Source organism: Crinia signifera, chromosome 6 (genome assembly GCF_055691185.1).
Source record: "Crinia signifera chromosome 6, ASM5569118v1, whole genome shotgun sequence".
NCBI lineage: Eukaryota > Metazoa > Chordata > Amphibia > Anura > Myobatrachidae > Crinia > Crinia signifera.
In genome coordinates this window covers 35711184-35735643 of record NC_139222.1, presented here as the reverse complement: position 1 = coordinate 35735643, position 24460 = coordinate 35711184, and the positions used below count along the sequence as shown (strand labels likewise).

General features: G+C 46.5%; 1 protein-coding gene across 4 annotated transcripts in view; it reads left to right on the top strand.

Annotated features, from left to right (window-relative positions):
- The first annotated feature begins 16 nt into the window (after positions 1-16).
- The window catches only part of LOC146007514 (uncharacterized), a 59804-nt gene continuing 35360 nt past the window's right edge, over positions 17-24460 (top strand). For 2 of the 4 annotated variants that reach the window (XM_083145927.1, XM_083145926.1), the window contains exons 1-4: positions 17-257; positions 3723-3834; positions 13994-14091; positions 14182-14593. In XM_083145927.1, the coding sequence (XP_083002053.1) occupies positions 3744-3834; positions 13994-14091; positions 14182-14593 (601 nt within the window). In that variant the 5' untranslated portion in view covers positions 17-257; positions 3723-3743. The remainder of the gene's footprint in view (positions 258-3722; positions 3835-13993; positions 14092-14181; positions 14594-24460) is intronic. The other 2 variants (XM_083145929.1, XM_083145928.1) reach the window with 2 other exon arrangements.

The window sequence follows — 24460 nt, the reverse complement described above, 5'->3', positions numbered from 1 at the left end:
AGGCTGTACGTCCTGCCGTCAGCTCTCTAACACAGGGGGCTGTCACACACCCGTACGTCTGGGATAGGAGTTCCAGTGCACTTCCTGGTTATGCGGTCCACTCTACTTTCGGAAAGTGCGTTCCACCGTACTCCGCCTCTGCTCTAAGTTCTTTCCAAGGCCCAGGAATGTATACTTAAGTTTCTTCTGTCCATATCAAGCTGCGGGTTAGGGAGGAGGCAGCAGGGAGGATACAGTGTTGTGTCAGGCAGCATCAGGTAATCAGATATAGTATTGTTGTTACATTATATTATATTAGTGTTATAGGGTGGAGCAGTCTGTGGTGCTCTGTGATTATAATGCAGGCGGAGCAGACTCTGGTGTCCTGAGAGTGTTAAATGATATATATATGTATATCAGACTGTTGTGCCCTGTGGCTGTAGTACCAGACCCATATACTGGACCATTCCCACATGGACACAGTTCCCATTTCCTGGGCTCCATAATGTCTGGTAATGTATATACTAATGTGGGGTAACAAAGGGGTATCAGGGACTATGTAAAAACCGGACCGGACTAAACCCCGGACTGCCGGACAGGACATCAAAATCTGCAGTCCGGAGCTTGTAGGGTCCGGTCCGGGGGGGTGTCCTGTCCGGGGGGTGTCTTGTCCGGGGGGGGTCCCTGTGATAGCTATCACCAGGGACATGGGGGAGGGGAGATTACAGCCTCCCCGTGTGGTCCGGACCGTCCGGTTTTTGCTACATGCCCGTACCATACAGGGAGGCTTTTTTCTACCCCCCTCCTCTACCTGGTGACAGGTGTGACAGGCAGCCCCCCGGACAGGACACCCCCCGGACCGGAGGCTACAAGCTACAAAATGCAGAGTTTGATGTCCGGTCCGGAGGTTTTGTGTTGGTCCGTTTTTCACCCATACCCGGGGTATCACTGCGCTAGTGAGGAGTAAATAAGAGTCTCTTCATATAAAGTTATATGTAGTAAAATCTACTTGTATGTGCTTATTAAAGAGGAGTGAAACACAAGACTCTGCATAGATTAAAATATTATTTATGTATATTTAATCATAAAAACATTTCATATAAGATGACAATTAAAAAATATATAATTGAAGATAAAATTGAATTCAGAAGCATCAGAATCTTCGGGTGAGAACCCTTTAAGACATAAATAGTCAGATTTAGATGCTGGCCTCCCATACACACATATATATATATATATATATATATATATATATATATATATATATATATATATATATATATATATATATATATATATATATATATATATATATATATATATATATATATATATATATACACAAGACCTGCACTCTCACCCTCATATACAGGTAGCCGCTGGGGTGCCGTATAAATAACAGTGTAGCCAAAACTCACACTGCTATATAGATACAGAGACTCCCCAATGGGGAAAACAGCACTCACCAGACTTGTTGAATGGAGTCACCAGGGTTAATGTCCCAATCAATTTATTCAGAAATAAGCCTGCCGATGTTTCGGTCCCTCAGGACCATTCTCAAGGCAGCACAGCAAATCAAGCAATATGTCCAAGGGGGGACAAGGGCAGGGGAGCTGATTCCTGGTCCCTGCTTATAAAGGGGAGTGTATCCTCCCACCGCTGGTTTGCGTTCCACATCGATGATAGTGCAGTGCTGATCGCAAGTTTAAAGTAAGCGATCAGCAGCGGTCAGTGCTGCACAAGTGTCCTCTTGCAGGGGTCAAGGTGGCCGGCTAATATGTGGGACCCTATCGCAATTATCCTGCATATCCATATGATATTAAAGCTGGGCGGTCACATGGTCACCACAGCCAATGCCATTCATTGGTTGGTAGGGGTCATGTGTCCAATGTTGTGGTTCTGGGCTGTCAATTTAATTGATGCTGCCGTGGGACAATGGGTTGTGCAGCACTGCAAAGCAGGGACCAAACACACGGGTGGGGGGACCTGATACACGGATATTTAGCATAGTGATCATACTAGACACCGACAATAAACAATTTATATAGCATTAAATAGGCTTATGCCTCTAGAGTGATATGAGTTAATAAAGGTATTGGTCAATACACGGTAGATGCATACAGACATGGGTTAAAAAATCATGCATGCATAAAGTAAAAATTATTTATCAGGGTGGGACTCCGGGATTCGCTCCTACTAAGGGGTCTATTGTAACCAAGTGTAGACTAACCTATATTATGTGTGATAATACTAGGGGTGGGCAAATTAGCACAGTGAATTTGTATATAGCACGTGTACCGCTACAAGATCACCATCCCTGGATCCCGCTAATAGACATAATCTGTGCCACGAACCACAACTCCAGTGGTATCCTGCGCTGTTTGAATAGCAGCACTTCTCTAGGACCCTGCTGTTAATAGAGGTCCAGTAGATAGATATAAAGAAAGATATAGAGGTGTGCTTGAATGTGTTTCACCCCCAATTTTTTTTTACATAGGTAAAAAGTAGAATATATTTATTGCAAACAATAATAAAACATAAAATACACTTATTCTGAAGAGTAGTTTCCAATTGGTGATTTCACATAGGCATTTTGATACCCGATTCGACCATAAGTATGTATTGGTCTGAGATAACCCTACGCGTTTCGTCCCATGGGGACTTCTTCAGGGGTAACAAAGGATCAATTGGTAACAGATTTCAGTTGGAAATAGACAAAGTATAAATTACTCTAAGGTATATCGATAGAAAGGGTATTGAAGCTTAATTTCATATACCAAAGTATGGCTTCAATCAAGGGTGGAAATAATGAACATGATTAGAAAACTATCCAATTGATGTCTTCACAAAACTCCTATGTGAAAAATCTTTTTGGGGTGATCTCTCTCTATCTATCTATCTATCTATCTATCTATCTATCTATCTATCTCGTGTTTCGGTTTTATTAACCGTCTTCAGAATAATAAATCCAAAACCTCATGGTTAATATCTGAGCTCCTTGGAATCAGTTTATTTGGAGGAAGCGAGTGCCGCCATGTGTCATATACTAATTCTTCAAATATTGGAAGGGACCGCAAATGCTGTTCACATGACCTTTCGTATTTGGAGTGCCGACCATCTACCATATTGACCCTATTGAGTGCCGCCAGAGTATGCATGCTTGTATGGTATACTGCCTCCTTTGGTAGTATTAACCACGGAAGGCACCAAGAACGTTAATGGACTATGCAGAGAGTGCCGGAGTGACATATACATACATACATACATACATACATACATATATATATATATATATATATATATATATATATATATATATATATATATATTCTACATAATTTATAGGGCACAAAATCGATGAAGCTATTTGAAAGGTGGTGGTGAATCAGCTCAGTGAGGTATAGAGAAATGTGTGAGGGCTTCAGATGAGGCAGTGTCTGATTTGTGTGTGCCATATTTCTGCTATTGCCAGAGGGGTGAGGTTGTTTAAGAGGAAGAAAACAGAGATGGAGGCTAGTTCGTTACAGGGTCTGCATTCCCTCCTGCTCAATGAACGGATCTGTAACGCTATGGGAGAAGGGTGATGTGTTTGTGTTTGCTGGATTTCTATAGTATTCGGAATTAGATTTTCATCTAAGGATGGGGGAGATAAACCGCCAACTAATGGGAGGCAAAGGCACAAGAGATTAACATTTTAAACCTAGTAATTGGAAGATGTGTGTTATTTCTTTTTTTTTAATTAGGGAGAAGATCTGAATGATATTATGTGGGAAGATACAGAGGGAAAAGAAGAGACATATATGATGGATGACCAGCAGTGTAAGAAGGAGAAAATCCCTACAGGTACCAGCACAGGTGAGAAATAACTTATTCTCCTTGTCACAACAGCAGCCTCTTATCCTGCACCCTCCTCTGTCAGTACAGACTAATGAGGGGAATGTATCTGCCCAGTGGGGGAGTCAGGAGCCATCAGCCCCTATTATACCATCGCTCTCCCCTTCCCATCATGTCACTGTGTGTTACCAGCACAGAGATCTGACCAGTCCCCCCCCCCCACACACACACACACTCACACTCTCTGGTGTATCACATACATCAGGAGCCATCAGCCCCTATTATACTCCTGCTCTACCCTCACATCATGTCACTGTGTGTTACCAGCCCAGAGATCTGACCAGTCTCCTCCTTACACTCTCTGGTGTATCTCATACATCAGGAGCCATCAGCCCCTATTCTACTCCTTCTCTTCCCCTCACATCATGTCACTGTGTGTTACCAGCCCAGAGATCTGACCAGTCTCCTCCCCACACTCTCTCTGGTGTATCTCATACATCAGTAGCCATCAGCCCCTATTATACTCCTGCTCTCCCTCCCACATCATGTCACTGTGTGTTACCAGCCCAGAGATCTGACCAGTCTCCTCCCCACACTCTCTGGTGTATCTCATACATCAGGAGCCATCAGCCCCTATTATACTCCTGCTCTCCCCTCACATCATGTCACTGTGTGTTACCAGCCCAGAGATCTGACCAGTCTCCTCCCCACACTCACGTGTATCACATACATCAGGAGCCATCAGTCCCTATTATACTCCTGCTGTCCCCTCACATCATGTCACTGTGTGTTACCAGCCCAGAGATCTGACCAGTCTCCTCCCCACACTCTCTGGTGTATCTCATACATCAGCAGCCATCAGCCCCTATTATACTCCTGCTCTCCCCCTCACATCATGTCACTGTGTGTTACCAGCCCAGAGATCCGACCAGTCTCCTCCACACACTCTGTTGCATCTCATACATCAGCAGCCATCAGCCCCGATTATACTCCTGCTCTCCCCTCACATCATGTCACTGTGTGTTACCAGCCCAGAGATCTGACTAGTCTCCTCCCCACACTCTCTGGTGTATCTCATACATCAGTAGCCATCAGCCCCTATTATACTCCTGTTCTCCCCTCACATCACGTCACTGTGTGTTACCAGCCCAGAGATCTGACCAGTCTCCTCCCCACACTCTCTGGTGTATCTCATACATCAGGAGCCATCAGCCCCTATTATACTCCTGCTCTCCCCTCACATCATGTCACTGTGTGTTACCAGCCCAGAGATCTGACCAGTCTCCTCCCCACACTCTCTGGTGTAACTCATACATCATGAGCCATCAGCCCCTATTATACTCCTGCTCTCCCCTCACATCATGTCACCGTGTTACCAGACCAGAGATCTGACCAGTCTCCTCCCCACACTCTCTGGTGTATCTCATACATCAGTAGCCATCAGCCCCTATTATACTCCTGCTCTCCCCTCACATCATGTCACTGTGTGTTACCAGCCCAGAGATCTGACCAGTCTCCTCCCCACACTCTCTGGTGTATCTCATACATCATGAGCCATCAGCCCCTATTATACTCCTGCTCTCCCCTCACATCATGTCACCGTGTTACCAGACCAGAGATCTGACCAGTCTCCTCCCCACACTCTCTGGTGTATCTCATACATCAGTAGCCATCAGCCCCTATTATACTCCTGCTCTCCCCTCACATCATGTCACTGTGTGTTACCAGCCCAGAGATCTGACCAGTCTCCTCCCCACACTCTCTGGTGTCTCTCATAAATCAGGAGCCATCAGCCCCTATTATACTCCTGCTCTCCCCTCATATCATGTCACTGTGTGTTACCAGCCCAGAGATCTGACCAGTCTCCTCCCTGCACTCTCTGGTGTATCTCATACGTCAGGTGCCATCAGCCCCTATTATACTCCTGCTCTCCCCCTCACATCATGTCACTGTGTGTTACTAGCCCAGAGATCTGACCAGTCTCCTCCTCACACTCTCTGGTGTATCTCCTACATCAGGAGTCATCAGCCCCTATTATACTCCTGCTCTCCCTTCACATCATGTCACTGTGTGTTACCAGCCCAGAGATCTGACAAGTCTCCTCCCCACACTCTCTGGTGTATCTCATACATCAGGAGCCATCAGCCCCTATTATACTCCTGCTCTCCCCCTCACATCATGTCACTGTGTGTTACCAGAGATCTGACCAGTCTCCTCCCCACACTCTCTGGTGTATCTCATACATCAGCAGCCATCATCCCCTATTATACTCCTGCTCTCCTCCTCACATCATGTCACTGTGTGTTACTAGCCCAGAGATCTGACCAGTCTCCTCCCCACACTCTCTGGTGTATCTCATACATCAGTAGCCATCAGCCCCTATTATACTCCTGCTCTCCCCCTCACATCATGTCACTGTGTGTTACCAGCCCAGAGATCTGACCAGTCTCCTCCCCACACTCTCTGGTGTATCTCATACATCATGAGCCATCAGCCCCTATTATACTCCTGCTCTCCTCCTCACATCATGTCACTGTGTGTTACCAGCCCAGATATCTGACCAGTCTCCTCACCACACTCTCTGGTGTAACTCATTACTCAGGAGCCATCAGCCCCTATTATACTCCTGCTCTCCCCCTCACATCATGTCACTGTGTGTTACCAGCCCAGAGATCTGACCAGTCTCCTCCTCACACTCTCTGGTGTATCTCATACATCAGGAGCCATCAGCTCCTATTATACTCCTGCTCTCCCCCTCACATCATGTCACCGTGTGTTACCAGCCCAGAGATCTGACCAGTCTCCTCCCCACACTCTCTGGTGTATCTCATACATCATGAGCCATCAGCCCCTATTATACTCCTGCTCTCCCCTCACATCATGTCACCGTGTTACCAGACCAGAGATCTGACCAGTCTCCTCCCCACACTCTCTGGTGTATCTCATACATCAGGAACCATCAGCCCCTATTATACTCCTGCTCTCCCCCTCACATCATGTCACCGTGTGTTACCAGCCCAGAGATCTGACCAGTCTCCTCCCCACACTCTCTGGTGTATCTCATACATCAGGAGCCATCAGCCCCTATTATCTTGCCATCACTGAAACCTGGCTGTCCGCATCTGACACTACCTCCCCTGCTGCCCTCTCTTATGGAGGCCTCTCCTTCACACACTCGGTCAGACCGGATGGCCGCCAGGGTGGAGGAGTGGGCATCCTCCTCTCCCCCAACTGCACCTTCCGCGCCATCCCACCTGAGCCCTCCCTCACATTCTCCACCTTTGAGGTACACACTATCCGCCTCTTCTACCCCATTCACCTCCTTGTGGCTGTAATCTACCGCCCCCCTGGCCCCTGCTCCCCTTTCCTTGATAACTTTGCTGCGTGGCTTCCACACTTTCTCGCCTCTGACCTCCCATCTATCATCCTCGGTGACTTTAACATTCCTATTGACATCAATAATGCTGCCTCCTCTAACCTTCTTGACCTTACCACCTCCTTTGGACTTTCTTAATGGACCTCCACCCCCACTCATAATCTCGGACACTCCCTTGACCTAGTCTTCACCCACCATTGTAATCTCTCTGATTTCTCTAATTCTTCCTTCCCACTCTCTGACCACAATCTGCTCTCTTTCACCCTCTCATCCTCCCCTCTCCCCTCATTGCCCAGACCCACAGTCACCAGACGTAACCTCGGGTCTCTTGACCCCACTGTCCTGTCTTCCCTGGAGACTTTCCTCTCTCAACCATGACTTGCCCCAACCAGGCTGCCTCTTTCTATTACTCTTCTCTCACCTCTGCTCTCGACTCTGTAGCCCCTCTCCACACTACCACAACCCTGGCACAACAAAATAACTCGATTCTTGCAAAAATGTGCACGCTCTGCTGAACGCCTCTGGAGGAAATCTCACTCTCTGGAAGACTTCCTCCATTTCAAGTTCATTCTCTCCTCCTACAGCGCTGCTCTCTCCTATACCAAACAATCTTTCTTCAAATCTCTCATCTCTTCCCATTCCTCCAATCCCCGACGTCTCTTTGAAACTTTCAACACTCTACTTCGCCCTGCACCACCCCTCCTCCCTTCATCCCTCACTGCCACTGACTTTGCCGCCTTCTTCCTCTCTAAAATTGAGGTAATCCGACATGATATCTCCTTCCATACCCCCTCTGCTGCCCACCCACCCCAATCATCCTCCCCTACCAACTACCCCACTCTGTCATCCTTCTGCCCTACTACAGCTGAGGAAGTCCACTCCCTCATCTCATCCTCTCCCCCCTCTACCTGTCCCTTGGACCCTCTCCCCTCCGTCTCCTCAGTTCCCTCTCTCCCACTGGCTGCTCCCACCTTGCTCACCTCTTTAACCTATCTCTTTCTACTGGCATCTTTCCCTCACCCTTCAAACACGCTCTGGTCTCGCCTATTCTTAAAAAACCTAACCTGGACCCTTTATCTCCCACAAGCTACCGCCCTATCTCTCTTCTCCCATTTGCCTCTAAAATACTAGAACGGCTGGTTTACAGGCGTCTCACCAGCTACCTGTCTGACCACTCCATCCTAGATCCCCTTCAATCTGGCTTTCGCCCACTTCATTCCACTGAGACTGCCCTAGTGAAAGTCACCAATGACCTGCTGTCAGCCAAATCCAAGGGTCACTTCTCCCTGCTTATCCTTTTGGACCTATCTGCTGCCTTTGACACTGTGGATCACCCTCTCCTCCTCCACACACTCCAAAACATTGGCCTCTCTGGCACAGTCTTCAACTGGTTTTCCTCTTACCTCTTCAACCGTTCCTTCTCAGTCTCTGCCTCTGGCTCTACCTCACCACCTTCTATCCTTCCTGTCGGGGTCCCTCAGGGTTCCGTCCTTGGCCCCATTCTGTTCTCTCTGTACACCTCCTCTCTGGGTGCACTCATTAACTCCTTTGGCTTCCAATATCACCTCTATGCAGATGACACCCAAATCTACCTCTCCTCTCCTGATCTGTCCCCCACTGTTTTCTCTCAAGTTTCCAACTGCCTCGCTGCCATCTCTACCTGGATGTCTGAGCGATTTCTGAAGCTGAATATGGACAAAACCGAACTTATTATCTTTCCCCCACCCAGAGCTATGCCCCCTACTAATATCTCTATCACTGTTAACAACACCATCATCTCCCCTGTTCCCCAACTCCGCTGCCTGGGTGTCACTCTTGACTCCTCCCTCTCCTTTGCACCCCACATCCAAACGCTGGCCCATTCTTGCCGGTTCCAGTTACGCAACATTGCTCGCATCAGGCCCTTTCTCTCACAGAGTGCAACTAAGCTGATCATCCACTCATTGGTCATCTCACGGCTTGACTACTGTAATGCTCTTCTCACCGGCCTTGCTCAATCCCAACTAGCTCCTCTCCAATCTGTCCTCAATGCTGCAGCCAGGCTTATCTTCCTCTCCCGCCGCTCTAATTCTGCTACTCCCCTTCAACAAAATCTGCACTGGCTTCCATTCCCCTACAGAATCCTCTTCAAACACCTCACACTCACATACAGGGCCATCTCTAATTCCATTGCTCCATATATCTCTAACCTCATCTCCATTCATACACCCTCCCGCCCTCTACGGTCAGCTGACGACTGTCGTCTCTCCTCCACCCTGATCACTGCTTCCCATGCTAGAGTACAGGACTTTGCCCGTGCTGCACCCCTTCAGTGGAACGCACTCCCTCGCTCCATTAGACTCTCCCCGACCTTGCAAAGCTTCAAACGGGCACTGAAAACTCACCTATTCATCAAAGCGTACCCTTCCACTGCATAAACCAGCTGGTTCTCCGACCCCTTGCCTGTTTCCTGTTTACATCCTGCTATCTAACCACCACCCCCTCGCTTGCACCTCTTGTAATCTGTCTGTCTCCCCTTCCTACTAGATTGTAAGCTCCTCCGAGTAGGGCCCTCTTCCCTCCTGTTGTCAAAGCCCACTTCTCTTCACATTTCACTCACAGCTCTCCTTTACTCCAACACTCAGTGACCATCTTCGTCTGCATACTCCTCTCCATCATTGGCCTCAAGCCTCTAGTTGTATGTTGATTGAGTCCTCACTACTTATATCCAAGCTGTAATGTGTATTGATCTGTGGCGCTCTTTATTTGTACTGTATTTTTGTTATTTATTCAATGTTATGCCAAGTTTTATCTCCCTGTATTGTTCCTTTGTACGGCGCTGCGAAACACTTGTGGCGCCTTATAAATAAAATTATAATAATAATAATATTATACTCCTGCTCTCCCCTCACATCATGTCACTGTGTGTTACCAGCCCAGAGATCTGACCAATCTCCTCCTCACACTCTCTGGTGTCTCTCATACATCAGCAGCCATCAGCCCCTATTATACTCCTGCTCTCCTCCTCACATCATGTCACTGTGTGTTACCAGCCCAGAGATCTGACCAGTCTCCTCCCCACACTCTCTGGTGTATCTCATACATCAGGAGCCATCAGCCACTATTATACTCCTGCTCTCCCCCTCACATCATGTCACTGTGTGTTACTAGCCCAGAGATCTGATCAGTCTCCTCCCCACACTCTCTGGTGTATCTCATACATCAGGAGCCATCAGCCCCTATTATACTCCTGCTCTCCTCCTCACATCATGTCACTGTGTGTTACTAGCCCAGAGATCTGATCAGTCTCCTCCCCACACTCTCTGGTGTATCTCATACATCGGCAGCCTACAGCCACTATTATACTCCTGCTCTCCCCCTCACATCATGTCACTGTGTGTTACCAGCCCAGAGATCTGATCAGTCTCCTCCCCACACTCTCTGGTGTATCTCATACATCAGGAGCCATCAGCCCCTATTATACTCCTGCTCTCCTCCTCACATCATGTCACTGTGTGTTACTAGCCCAGAGATCTGATCAGTCTCCTCCCCACACTCTCTGGTGTATCTCATACATCGGCAGCCTACAGCCACTATTATACTCCTGCTCTCCACCTCACATCATGTCACTGTGTGTTACCAGCCCAGAGATCTGATCAGTCTCCTCCCCACACTCTCTGGTGTATCTCATACATCAGGAGCCATCAGCCCCTATTATACTCCTGCTCTCCTCCTCACATCATGTCACTGTGTGTTACTAGCCCAGAGATCTGATCAGTCTCCTCCCCGCACTCTCTGGTGTATCTCATACATCGGCAGCCTACAGCCACTATTATACTCCTGCTCTCCACCTCACATCATGTCACTGTGTGTTACCAGCCCAGAGATCTGATCAGTCTCCTCCCCGCACTCTCTGGTGTATGTCATACATCAGCAGCCATCAGCCCCTATTATACTCCTGCTCTCCCTCTCACATAATGTCACTGTGTGTTACCAGCCCAGAGATCTGACCAGTCTCCTCCCCACACTCTCTGGTGTATCTCATACATCATGAGCCATCAGCCCCTATTATACTCCTGCTCTCCCCTCACATCATGTCACCGTGTTACCAGACCAGAGATCTGACCAGTCTCCTCCCCACACTCTCTGGTGTCTCTCATACATCAGGAGCCATCAGCCCCTATTATACTCCTGCTCTCCCCTCATATCATGTCACTGTGTGTTACAGCCCAGAGATCTGACCAGTCTCCTCCCTGCACTCTCTGGTGTATCTCATACATCAGGAGCCATCAGCCACTATTATACTCCTGCTCTCCCCTCACATCATGTCACTGTGTGTTACCAACCCAGAGATCTGACCAGTCTCCTCCCCACACTCTCTGGTGTATCTCATACATCAGGAGCCATCAGCCCCTATTATACTCCTGCTCTCCCCTCACATCATGTCACTGTGTGTTACCAGAGATCTGACCAGTCTCCTCCCCGCACTCTCTGGTGTATCTCATACATCCGGAGCCATCAGCTCCTATTATACTCCTGCTCTTCCCCTCACATCATGTCACTGTGTTACCAGCCCAGAGATCTGACCAGTCTCCTCCCCACACTCTCTGGTGTATCTCATACATCAGCAGCCATCAGCCCCTATTATACTCCTGCTCTCCCCCTCACATCATGTCACTGTGTGTTACCAGCCCAGAGATCTGACCAGTCTCCTCCCCACACTCTCTGGTGTATCTCATACATCAGGAGCCATCAGCCCCTATTATACTCCTGCTCTCCCCTCACATCATGTCACTGTGTTACCAGCCCAGAGATCTGACCAGTCTCCTCCCCACACTCTCTGGTGTATCTCATACATCAGCAGCCATAAGCCCCTATTATACTCCTGCTCTCCCCCTCACATCATGTCACTGTGTGTTACCAGCCCAGAGATCTGACCAGTCTCCTCCCCGCACTCTCTGGTGTATCTCATACATCAGGAGCCATCAGCCCCTATTATACTCCTGCTCTCCCCTCACATCATGTCACTGTGTGTTACCAGCCCAGAGATCTGACCAATCTACTCCCCACACTCTCTGGTGTATCTCATACATCAGCAGCCATCAGCCCCTATTATACTCCTGCTCTCCTCTCACATCATGTCACTGTGTGTTACCAGCCCAGAGATCTGACCAGTCTCCTCCCCGCACTCTCTGGTGTATCTCATACATCAGGAGCCATCAGCCCCTATTATACTCCTGCTCTCCCCTCACATCATGTCACTGTGTGTTACCAGCCCAGAGATCTGACCAATCTACTCCCCACACTCTCTGGTGTATCTCATACATCAGCAGCCATCAGCCCCTATTATACTCCTGCTCTCCTCTCACATCATGTCACTGTGTGTTACCAGCCCAGAGATCTGACCAGTCTCCTCCCCGCACTCTCTGGTGTATCTCATACATCAGGAGCCATCAGCCCCTATTATACTCCTGCTCTCCCCCTCACATCATGTCACTGTGTGTTACCAGCCCGGAGATCTGACCAGTCTCCTCCCCACACTCTCTGGTGTATCTCATACATCAGGAGCCATCAGCCCCTATTATACTCCTGCTCTCCCCCTCACATCATGTCACTGTGTGTTACCAGCCCAGAGATCTGACCAGTCTCCTCCCCACACTCTCTGGTGTATCTCATACACCAGGTGCCATCAGCCCCTATTATACTCCTGCTCTCCCCTCACATCATGTCACTGTGTGTTACCAGCCCAGAGATCTGACCAGTCTCCTCCCCACACTCTCTGGTGTATCTCATACATCAGGAGCCATCAGCCCCTATTATACTCCTGCTCTCCCCTCACATCATGTCACTGTGTGTTACCAGCCCAGAGATCTGACCAGTCTCCTCCCCACACTCTCTGGTGTATCTCATACATCAGGTGCCATCAGCCCCTATTATACTCCTGCTCTCCCCTCACATCATGTCACTGTGTGTTACCAGCCCAGAGATCTGACCAGTCTCCTCCCCAGACTCTCTGGTGTATCTCATACATCAGTAGCCATCAGCCCCTATTATACTCCCGCTCTCCCCTCACATCATGTCACTGTGTGTTACCAGCCCATAGATCTGACCAGTCTCCTCCCCACACTCTCTGGTGTATCTCATACATCAGGAGACATCAGCCCCTATTATACTCCTGCTCTCTCCCTCACATCATGTCACTGTGTGTTACCAGCCCAGATATCTGACCAGTCTCCTCCCCACACTCTCTGGTGTATCTCATACATCAGCAGCCATCAGCCCCTATTATACTCCTGCTCTCCCCCTCACATCATGTCACTGTGTGTTACCAGCCCAGAGATCTGACCAGTCTCCTCCCTGCACTCTATGGTGTATCTCATACATCAGGAGCCATCAGCCCCTATTATACTAGATTTTATTATTTTATTTTATATAATTGTATGTCTAATGGGTGCAGACAATTACAATGAAGTATGTGTAGTTATGGAAAGATAGATATATATATATATATATATATATATATATATATATATATATATATATATATATATATATATATATATATATATATATATTGTTTTTTTTATTATTATTATTACATTTCTGATTTAAACATCTCTGATTCAGTGTCATCACATGTGACGGCAGCGCTCTGTATGTGACTGGGTTATTACATTCTGTCACTTGTTAGTGTTTTACAGCTGTCAGGAGAGGATTGGTTGGTAGTTTATCTCTCTCCAGTTTATCCCTATTCAAGGCTTAGTACATCTGTCCCATTATGTGATAATTACATATATACTGTCAGTCACTGTGTGTCTCCTACAGGTGGGCCCAGTAACAGAGATACCCCAGAGAGATGCCCCCGTCCTCTGTATTCCCAGCACAGTACAGAGGAGACTGACAGAACCCCACAGGAGGATCAGGTAGGTGGGATTTACCAAAGTGAGTTCTCACTACATGACCTGTAGAGAAGCGGTGTGTGTCTCATTCACTAATGATTTACTGTTATTTAGGGTGAAGGCCTTATTGATACAGAGGGAGAAGATACAGAGGGAGAAGATACAGAGGGAGAAGATACAGAGGGAGAAGATACAGAGGGAGAAGATACAGAGGGAGAAGATACAGATGTGACTGATAATAAGGCAGAAGATACAGAGGGAGAAGAGACGGATGTGACTGATAGTAGGGCAGAAGATACAGACGGAGAAGATACAGAGGGAGAAGAGACGGATGTGACTGATACTAATGTAGAAGATTCAGAAGGAGAAGAGACGGATGTGACTGATAATAAGGCAGAAGATACAGAGGGAGAAGAGACGGATGTGACTGATACTAATGTAGAAGATTCAGATGGAGAAGAACAGATGGATTTGAGGGGAGACCAGCAGTGTAAGGAGGAGGAAATCTCTACAGATACCAGCACAGGTGCGTAATAATCACTTTTTACAGAGAGTCGCATATTCTCCCTGTTCTGTCACTACAGCAGCCTCCTATCCTGCACCCTCCTCTGTCAGTACAGACTAATGAAGGGAATATATCTGCCCAGTGGGGGAGTCAGGAGCCATCAGCCGCTACTATTGTCCTCTTCTCCTCCGCACATTTGTTCATTGTCTGCTACCAACCCAGAGATCTGACCAATCCCCCTATGTTCTCCAGTAACTCCCCTACATCATCAGTAGATTGTAGGGGAATAATAGCAGTATAGGCAGTATAGAGAGTGAAAGTCTTCTTAAGGAGGACAATGTAATGGCAGATCATATGAATAATTATTTCTGCTCAGTATTCACTGCTGAAAGAGAGGGGAAGGGGCCACAATTAAGTTGCAAGTATAGTCAGAAAATTGAGGGAGAAACAAGTACATTTACAGAGGAGAAAGTCCTCACAGAACTCTCAAAACTGAAAGTGGATAAATCAATGGGGCCAGATGGGATACATCCAAGGATACTAAAATAGCTTAAAGGGGAGCTGATAAAAACCAATAACAGAATTATTTAACCAGTCACTAGCTACTGGAGTAATCCCAGTGGACTGGAAAACAGCGAACGTAGTCCCACTGCACAAAAGTGGAAGCAAGGAAGAGGTAAGCAATTATCGACCAGTGAGCCTTACATCAGTAGTCGGAAAATTGATGGAAACACTCCTAAAACAAATATCTCAAAACCAACAATTTACAGGATCCGAAACAGCATGGGTTTACTGGGGAAGATCATGTCAAACAAATCTTATTGACTTTTTTGACTGGGTGACTAAAGTAATAGATCAAGGTGGGGCTGTAGATGTAGTTTATCTAGACTTTAGTAAGGCTTTTGACAATGTCCCACATCACAGACTGATAAATAAACTTGAAAGCTTGGGATTGGATTCTAAGATAGTTTAATGGATAAGGGCGTGGTTGCAGGACAGAAAACAGAGAATTGTAGTAAACGGAGTACAGTCAAATTGAGGGAAAGATTACAAATGGAGTACCCCAGGGATCTGTACTTGGACCGGTGCTTTTTAATATCTTTATTGGTGATATTGCAAATGGAATTGAGGGATAAAATGTGCCTTTTTGCAGATGACACAAAGGTATGCAACAGGGTGGACACACCAGGAGGGTTAAAACAAATGTTTGATGATCTAGGTAAATTAGAGGAATTGTCAAGAGCATGGCAACTACAGTTTAATGCCAAAAAATGCCAAATAATGCACTTGGGTTGCAAAAATCCAAAGACTAAATATAGTATAAATTGCACTATAATGGAAACTACTGAGGAAGAGAGGGATCTAGGTGTCACTATTTCAGGGGACTTAAAGGCAGGTAGGCAATGTAACAAAGCAATGAAGAATGCAAGTCAGATGCTTGGTTGCATAGGGAGAGGTATCAGCAGTAGAAAGAAATAAGTAATAATGCCACTGTATAGGTCATTGGTACGACCTCACCTAGAGTATTGTGTTCAGTTCTGGAGGCCATATCTCCAGAAGGATATAAATACATTAGAGACTGTACAAAGAAGGGCAACTAAAATGGTGCATGGCCTACATCACAAAACGTACCAGGAAAGACTAAAATATCTTAATATGTATACTTTGGAGAAGAGAAGGGAAAGGGGGGACATGATAGAAACTTTCAAATATATCAAGGGTTTTAACAAGGTACAGGTGGGAGACATTCTTAACAGGAAGAGGAGCAGCAGAACACGAGGACATGTACTGACACTAGAGAGGAAGATTCAGGGGAAATGTGAGGAAGAATTACTTCACAGAAATAGTAGTAGATAAGTGGAATAGCCTCCCATCAGAGGTGGTAGAGGCAAATACAGTAGTACAATTTAAACATGCTTGGGATAGGCATATTGATATCCTTACAAAAAAATAAGGATCAAATATGGTTTGAGGTAACAGGTTTAAAAAAGGGGCAGACTAGATGGGCCAAGTGGTTCTTCTCTGCCGTCAAATTCTATGTTTTTAGGCATATGCTACAATACTAAAGTATAATAGCAGGTGACCCCACACACACCCCAAGATCACACACCTCACAACACACACACACCTATAACTGCACATCCTGCATTACACAATATCTCCCCTCAATCTCTGTCCTCTTACCATAATCATCATTGTCTATTTATAGGGTGCCACAAATTCTGTACCGCTGTGCAATCATCATACAGATATAATATCCCTGGTTACAGTATGTATAGGGTGCCACAGATTCTGTGCTGCTGGGGGTCATCATACAGATATAATATCCCTGGTTACAGTATGTATAGGGTGCCGCAGATTCTGTGCTGCCGGGCGGTCATCATACAGATATAATATCCCCGGTTACAGTATGTATAGGGTGCCGCAGGTTCTGTGCTGCTGGGCGGTCATCATACAGATATAATGTCCATGGTTACAGTATGTATAGGGTGCCACAGATTCTGTGCTGCTGGGCGGTCATCATACAGATATAATATCCCTGGTTACAGTATGTATAGGGGCCACAGATTCTGTGCTGCTGGGCGGTTATCATACAGGTATAATAGCCCTGGTTACAGTATGTATAGGGTGCCACAGATTCTGTGCTGCTGGGCGGTCATCATACAGATATAATATCCCTGGTTACAGTATGTATAGGGTGCCACAGATTCTGTGCTGCTGGGCGGTCATCATACAGATATAATGTCCATGGTTACAGTATGTATAGGGTGCCACAGATTCTGTGCTGCCGGGCGGTCATCATACAGATATAATATCCCTGGTTACAGCATGTATAGGGTGCCACAGATTCTGTGCTGCTGGGCGGTCATCCTACAGATATAATATCCCTGGTTACAGTATGTTTAGGGGGCCACAGATTCTGTGCTGCTGGGCGGTCATCATACAGATATATTATCCATGGTTATAGTATGTATAGGGTGCCACAGATTCTGTGCTGCTGGGAGATCATCATACAGATATAATATCCCTGGTTACAGTATGTATAGGGTGCCACAGATTCTGTGCTGCTGGGCGGTCATCATACAGATATAATATCCCTGGTTACAGTATGTATAGGGTGCCGCAGATTCTGTGCTGCTGGGCGGTCATCGTACAGATATAATATCCCTGGTTACAGTATGTATAGGGTGCCACAGATTCTGTGCTGCTGGGCGGTCATCATACAGATATAATGTCCCTGGTTACAGTATGTATAGGGTGCCACAGATTCTGTGCTGCTGGGCGGTCATCATACAGATATAATGTCCCTGGTTACAGTATGTATAGGGTGCCACAGATTCTGTGCTGCTGGGCGGTCATCATACAGATATAATATCCCTGGTTACAGTATGTATAGGGTGCCGCAGATTCTGTGCTGCTGGGCGGTCATCATACAGATATAATATCCCTGGTTACAGTATGTATAGGGTGCCGCAGATTCTGTGCTGCTGGGCGGTCATCATACAGATATATATCCCCGGTTACAGTATGAATAGGATACCACAGATTCTGTGCCGCTGGGCGGTCATCATACAGATATAATATCCCTGGTTACAGTATGTATAGGGTGCCACAAATTCTGTACCGCTGTGCAATCATACAGATATAATATCCCTGGTTACAATATGTAAAGGGGGCCACAGATTCTGTGCTGCTAGGTGGTCATCATACAGATATAATATCCCTGGTTACAGTATGTATAGGGGGCCACAGATTCTGTGCTGCTGGGCGGTTATCATACAGATATAATATCCCTGGTTACAGTATGTATAGGGTGCCACAGATTCTGTGCCACTGGGCGGTCATCATACAGATATAATATCCCTGGTTACAGTATGTATAGGGTGCCACAGATTCTGTGCTGCCGGGCGGTCATCATACAGATATATATCCCCGGTTACAGTATGTATAGGATACCACAGATTCTGTGCCGCTGGGCGGTCATCATACAGATATAATATCCCTGGTTACAGTATGTATAGGGTGCCACAGATTCTGTGCTGCTGGGCGGTCATCATACAGATATAATATCCCTGGTTACAGTATGTATAGGGTGCCACAGATTCTGTGCTGCTGGGCGGTCATCATACAGATATAATGTCCCTGGTTACAGTATGTATAGGGTGCCACAGATTCTGTGCTGCTGGGCGGTCATCATACAGATATAATGTCCCTGGTTACAGTATGTATAGGGTGCCACAGATTCTGTGCTGCTGGGCGGTCATCATACAGATATAATATCCCTGGTTACAGTATGTATAGGGTGCCGCAGATTCTGTGCTGCTGGGCGGTCATCATACAGATATAATATCCCTGGTTACAGTATGTATAGGGTGCCGCAGATTCTGTGCTGCTGGGCGGTCATCATACAGATATATATCCCCGGTTACAGTATGTATAGGATACCACAGATTCTGTGCCGCTGGGCGGTCATCATACAGATATAATATCCCTGGTTACAGTATGTATAGGGTGCCACAAATTCTGTACCGCTGTGCAATCATACAGATATAATATCCCTGGTTACAATATGTAAAGGGGGCCACAGATTCTGTGCTGCTAGGTGGTCATCATACAGATCTATATCCCCGGTTACAGTATGTATAGGATACCACAGATTCTGTGCCGCTGGGCGGTCATCATACAGATATAATATCCCTGGTTACAGTATGTATAGGGTGCCACAGATTCTGTGCTGCTGGGCGGTCATCATACAGATAAATTATCCATGGTTACAGTTATATAGGGGGCCACAGATTCTGTGCTGCTGGGCGGTCATCATACAGATATAATATCCCTGGTTACAGTATGTATAGGGGGCCACAGATTCTGTACCGCTGTGCAATCATACAGATATAATATCCCTGGTTTCAATATGTAAAGGGGGCCACAGATTCTGTGCTGCTAGGTGGTCATCATACAGATATAATGTCCCTGGTTACAGTATGTATAGGGTGCCACAGATTCTGTGCTGCTGGGCGGTCATCATACAGATATAATATCCCTGGTTACAGTATGTATAGGGTGCCACAGATTCTGTGCTGCTGGGCGGTCATCATACAGATATCATATCCCTGGTTACAGTATGTATAGGGTGCCGCAGATTCTGTGCTGCTGGGCGGTCATCATACAGATATAATATCCCTGGTTACAGTATGTATAGGGTGCCGCAGATTCTGTGCTGCTGGGCGGTCATCATACAGATATATATCCCCGGTTACAGTATGTATAGGATACCACAAATTCTGTACCGCTGTGCAATCATCATACAGATATAATATCCACGGTTACAGTATGTATAGGGTGCCACAGATTCTGTGCTGCTGGGTGGTCATCATGCAGATATATTATCCATGGTTACAGTATGTATAGGGGGCCACAGATTCTGTGCTGCTGGGCGGTCATCATACAGATATAATATCCCTGGTTACAGTATGTATAGGGGGCCACAGATTCTGTGCTGCTGGGCGGTCATCATACAGATATAATATCCCTGGGTACAGTATGTATAGGATACCACAGATTCTGTGCCGCTGGGCGGTCATCATACAGATATAATATCCCTGGTTACAGTATGTATAGGGTGCCACAGATTCTGTGCTGCTGGGCGGTCATCATACAGATATAATATCCCCGGTTACAGTATGTATAGGGTGCCACAGATTCTGTGCTGCTGGCGGTCATCATACAGATATAGTATCCCTGGTTACAGTATGTATAGGGTGCCACAGATTCTGTGCTGCTGGGCGGTCATCATACAGATATAATATCCCTGGTTACAGTATGTATAGGGGCCACAGATTCTGTGCTGCTGGGCAGTCATCATACAGATATACTATCCCTGGTTACAGTATGTACATGGTGCCACAGATTATGTGCTGCCGGGCGGTCATCATACAGATATAATATCCCCGGTTACAGTATGTATAGGGTGCCACAGATCCTGTGCTGCTGGGCGGTCATCATACAGATATAATATCCCTGGTTACAGTATGTATAGGGGGCCACAGATTCTGTGCTGCTGGGCGGTCATCATACAGATATAATATCCCTGGTTACAGTATGTATAGGGTGCCACAGATTCTGTGCTGCTGGGCGGTCATCGTACATATATAATATCCGTGGTTACAGTATGTATAGGGTGCCACAAATTCTGTACCGCTGTGCAATCATCATACAGATATAATATCCCTGGTTACAATATGTATAGGGGGCCACAGATTTTGTGCTGCTAGGTGGTCATCATACAGATATAATATCCCCGGTTACAGTATGTATAGGGTGCCACAGATTCTGTGCTGCTGGGCGGTCATCATACAGATATAATATCCCTGGTTACAGTATGTATAGGGTGCCACAGATTCTGTGCTGCTGGGTGGTCATCATACAGATATAATATCCCAGGTTACAGTATGTATAGGGTGCCGCAGATTCTGTGCTGCCGGGCGGTCATCATACAGATATAATATCCCTGGTTACAGTATGTATAGGGTGCCACAGATTCTGTGCTGCTGGGTGGTCATCATACAGATATAATATCCCAGGTTACAGTATGTATAGGGTGCCACAGATTCTGTGCTGCTGGGCGGTCATCATACAGATATAATATCCCCGGTTACAGTATGTATAGGGTGCCGCAGGTTCTGTGCTGCTGGGCGGTCATCATACAGATATAATGTCCATGGTTACAGTATGTATAGGGGGCCACAGATTCTGTGCTGCTGGGCGGTCATCATACAGATATAATATCCCTGGTTACAGTATGTATAGGGTGCCACAGATTCTGTGCTGCTGGGCGGTCCTCGTACATATATAATATCCGTGGTTACAGTATGTATAGGGTGCCACAAATTCTGTACCGCTGTGCAATCATCATACAGATATAATATCCCTGGTTACAATATGTATAGGGGGCCACAGATTTTGTGCTGCTAGGTGGTCATCATACAGATATAATATCCCCGGTTACAGTATGTATAGGGTGCCACAGATTCTGTGCTGCTGAGCGGTCATCATACAGATATAATATCCCTGGTTACAGTATGTATAGGGTGCCACAGATTCTGTGCTGCTGGGCGGTCATCATACAGATATAATATCCCTGGTTACAGTATGTATAGGGTGCCACAGATTCTGTGCTGCTGGGCGGTCATCATACAGATATAATATCCCTGGTTACAGTATGTATAGGGTGCCACAGATTCTGTGCTGCTGGGTGGTCATCATACAGATATAATATCCCAGGTTACAGTATGTATAGGGTGCCGCAGATTCTGTGCTGCCGGGCGGTCATCATACAGATATAATATCCCTGGTTACAGTATGTATAGGGTGCCACAGATTCTGTGCTGATAGGTGGTCATCATACAGATATAATATCCACGGTTACAGTATGTATAGGGTGCCACAGATTCTGTGCTGCTGGGCGGTCATCATACAGATATAATATCCCTGGTTACAGTATGTATAGGGTGCCACAGATTCTGTGCTGCTGGGTGGTCATCATACAGATATAATATCCCTGGTTACAGTATGTATAGGGTGCCGCAGATTCTGTGCTGCCGGGCGGTCATCATACAGATATAATATCCCTGGTTACAGTATGTATAGGGTGCCGCAGATTCTGTGCTGCTGGGCGGTCATCATACAGATATAATATCCCCGGTTACAGTATGTATAGGGTGCCACAGATTCTGTGCTGCTGGGCAGTCATCATACAGATATAATATCCCTGGTTACAGTATGTATAGGGTGCCACAGATTCTGTGCTGCTGGGCGGTCATCATACAGATATAATAGCCCTGGTTACAGTATGTATAGGGTGCCACAGATTCTGTGCTGCTGGGCGGTCATCATACAGATATAATAGCCCTGGTTACAGTTTGTATAGGGTGCAGAAGATTCTGTGCTGCTGGGCGGTCATCATGCAGATATATTATCCATGGTTACAGTATGTATAAATATAACCAAGATTTAGCAGATAAGTGAATACAGTTTTGCAATGTAAGAGACAAAAGAGGCTTCCAGTCCTGTGACGCTGGCTGGGCAATGTGGTTGGCTACTATGTAGGCTAATGGACTTTTGGTCTTTACCAGCGACTCGCACAATGGGGTTTGGGCTTCGAGTAAACCGATGTGCGAGTCAACGATCTCTGACTGTGGTCTAAGGTACGGGTAAGTAGGTATGAAGGAATTGTGGGCAGAGACTGGTCATGGGGCATATTATAGCGTTGTTATTGGGATTGTGTCACAACCAGACGGACAGTGCAATACTAGGGGACAGCCAGAATCCGGTCAGAGCATAGCCAGAGGTCACACTGGGAAGTCACTAAGAGTAGTATCATAGGGAAACCTGGAACATGTGAGGCGAGGCCACTGCTGAGTGGGAGTAAGTGTGTGAGGCAGCAGCTTCCCAGTGTCTTCTGTGTATGAGCTGACGGGCATGTGGCGGTGTGGCTAACAGGATCTCAGATGTAGCTGCTGACAGGGATCTCCTGGACAGCTGGGCTCCCGGAGCTGTAGCGAGGCCCTTGTTGTCCGGGCAGAAAGGGTGAATGCCGGCAGTGGGGGTGAGTTGGGTGGCCTAGTGCACCCACGAGTGGAGGCTGGTGAATGTGCTGGACAATATAAAGATTGGCCTGTCCTGTGCTGTGTCCTCCAGTCGGAGGTGATGAATGGTGGATCGTCCTAAAATAAAATATTTTTTTTTTTACAAATGGGGTGTCAAAAAAAAATACCCTGCTAAATGATGACACCGGCTGCTTGTAGGGTGCAGGATGCTATCAAGTTTTTGAACATCATTATATATTTTGACCCTTCTGTCCTTTATATTGGACTGTTCTTTGGGCGACACCATATGTCAATCAGTTTACCCAGTGTTGCTCGCTGCATGTACTGGGCCCACATTCACCTATGTAATATGGTGCATTAATGTATATGTCAGAACTGTGTTAAACACCGTTTGGGACAGCTTGGCCGATATACCCTGTTGGTAGTTCTCCTGATTCAACGTATAGACCCGCTTGGGTTAAAAACGAGATTACACCTTTTCTGGGTACAGATTTTATATATCAATTTATTGCGTTAATTCCTGTGTGCACGGAACTCTGGTCAGTGTCATGGGTAAAACGGGTAATACAGTGGCGGCTACACACCTGGAGAGAGATGCCAGATCTCAAACAGGAAACACCTCACAATCCGTACTCGCCACCCCACAAACCACTCCCTCGAAAGGGCCTAACCCACTACCACTTCTGATATTACTTTGCAACAGATTCTGGAAGCTATCTGCAACAGTGAACAGCGGTTGACCGAAAAAATTAATGAGGGACAGCCCTGATAATACAGGGCGTAAAAGATAGGATGAAGGAGGCTGAAAGTTGGGCCTCCAGGTTAGAAGACGGAAAAAAAAAAAAGTTTAGTGGATGAGATGGCAGCACAAATTCTTGATATCAACTACAAATTGTCAGATGTTGAAGGCAGATGACGTAGAATCAACATAAGGCTTGTGGGGCTTCCGGAGAGACCAGTAGGGAACGATGCCTCAAAGTTTGTGGAGCAGCTGCTTTGTGATAACTATACGGCTACACCTTTTCTGGTCAATTTGCAGTTGAAAGGGCACACAGGGTACCAGCTAGGCCATCTCCACCAGGAGCCCCTCCCCGCACCATGATTATTAAAATGCTTAATTATCTAGATCGGGATACAATTCTGTGACTGGTCAGTTGGATTACAAAGGGGCTAAAGTGTCAGCTTTCCCAGACTTTTCCTCTGGAAGTGCAGAGTTAAATTTGCTGAGATTAAGAAAAGATTCAAGGGAACTTGATTTGAAATACTTTCTTGTATCCTG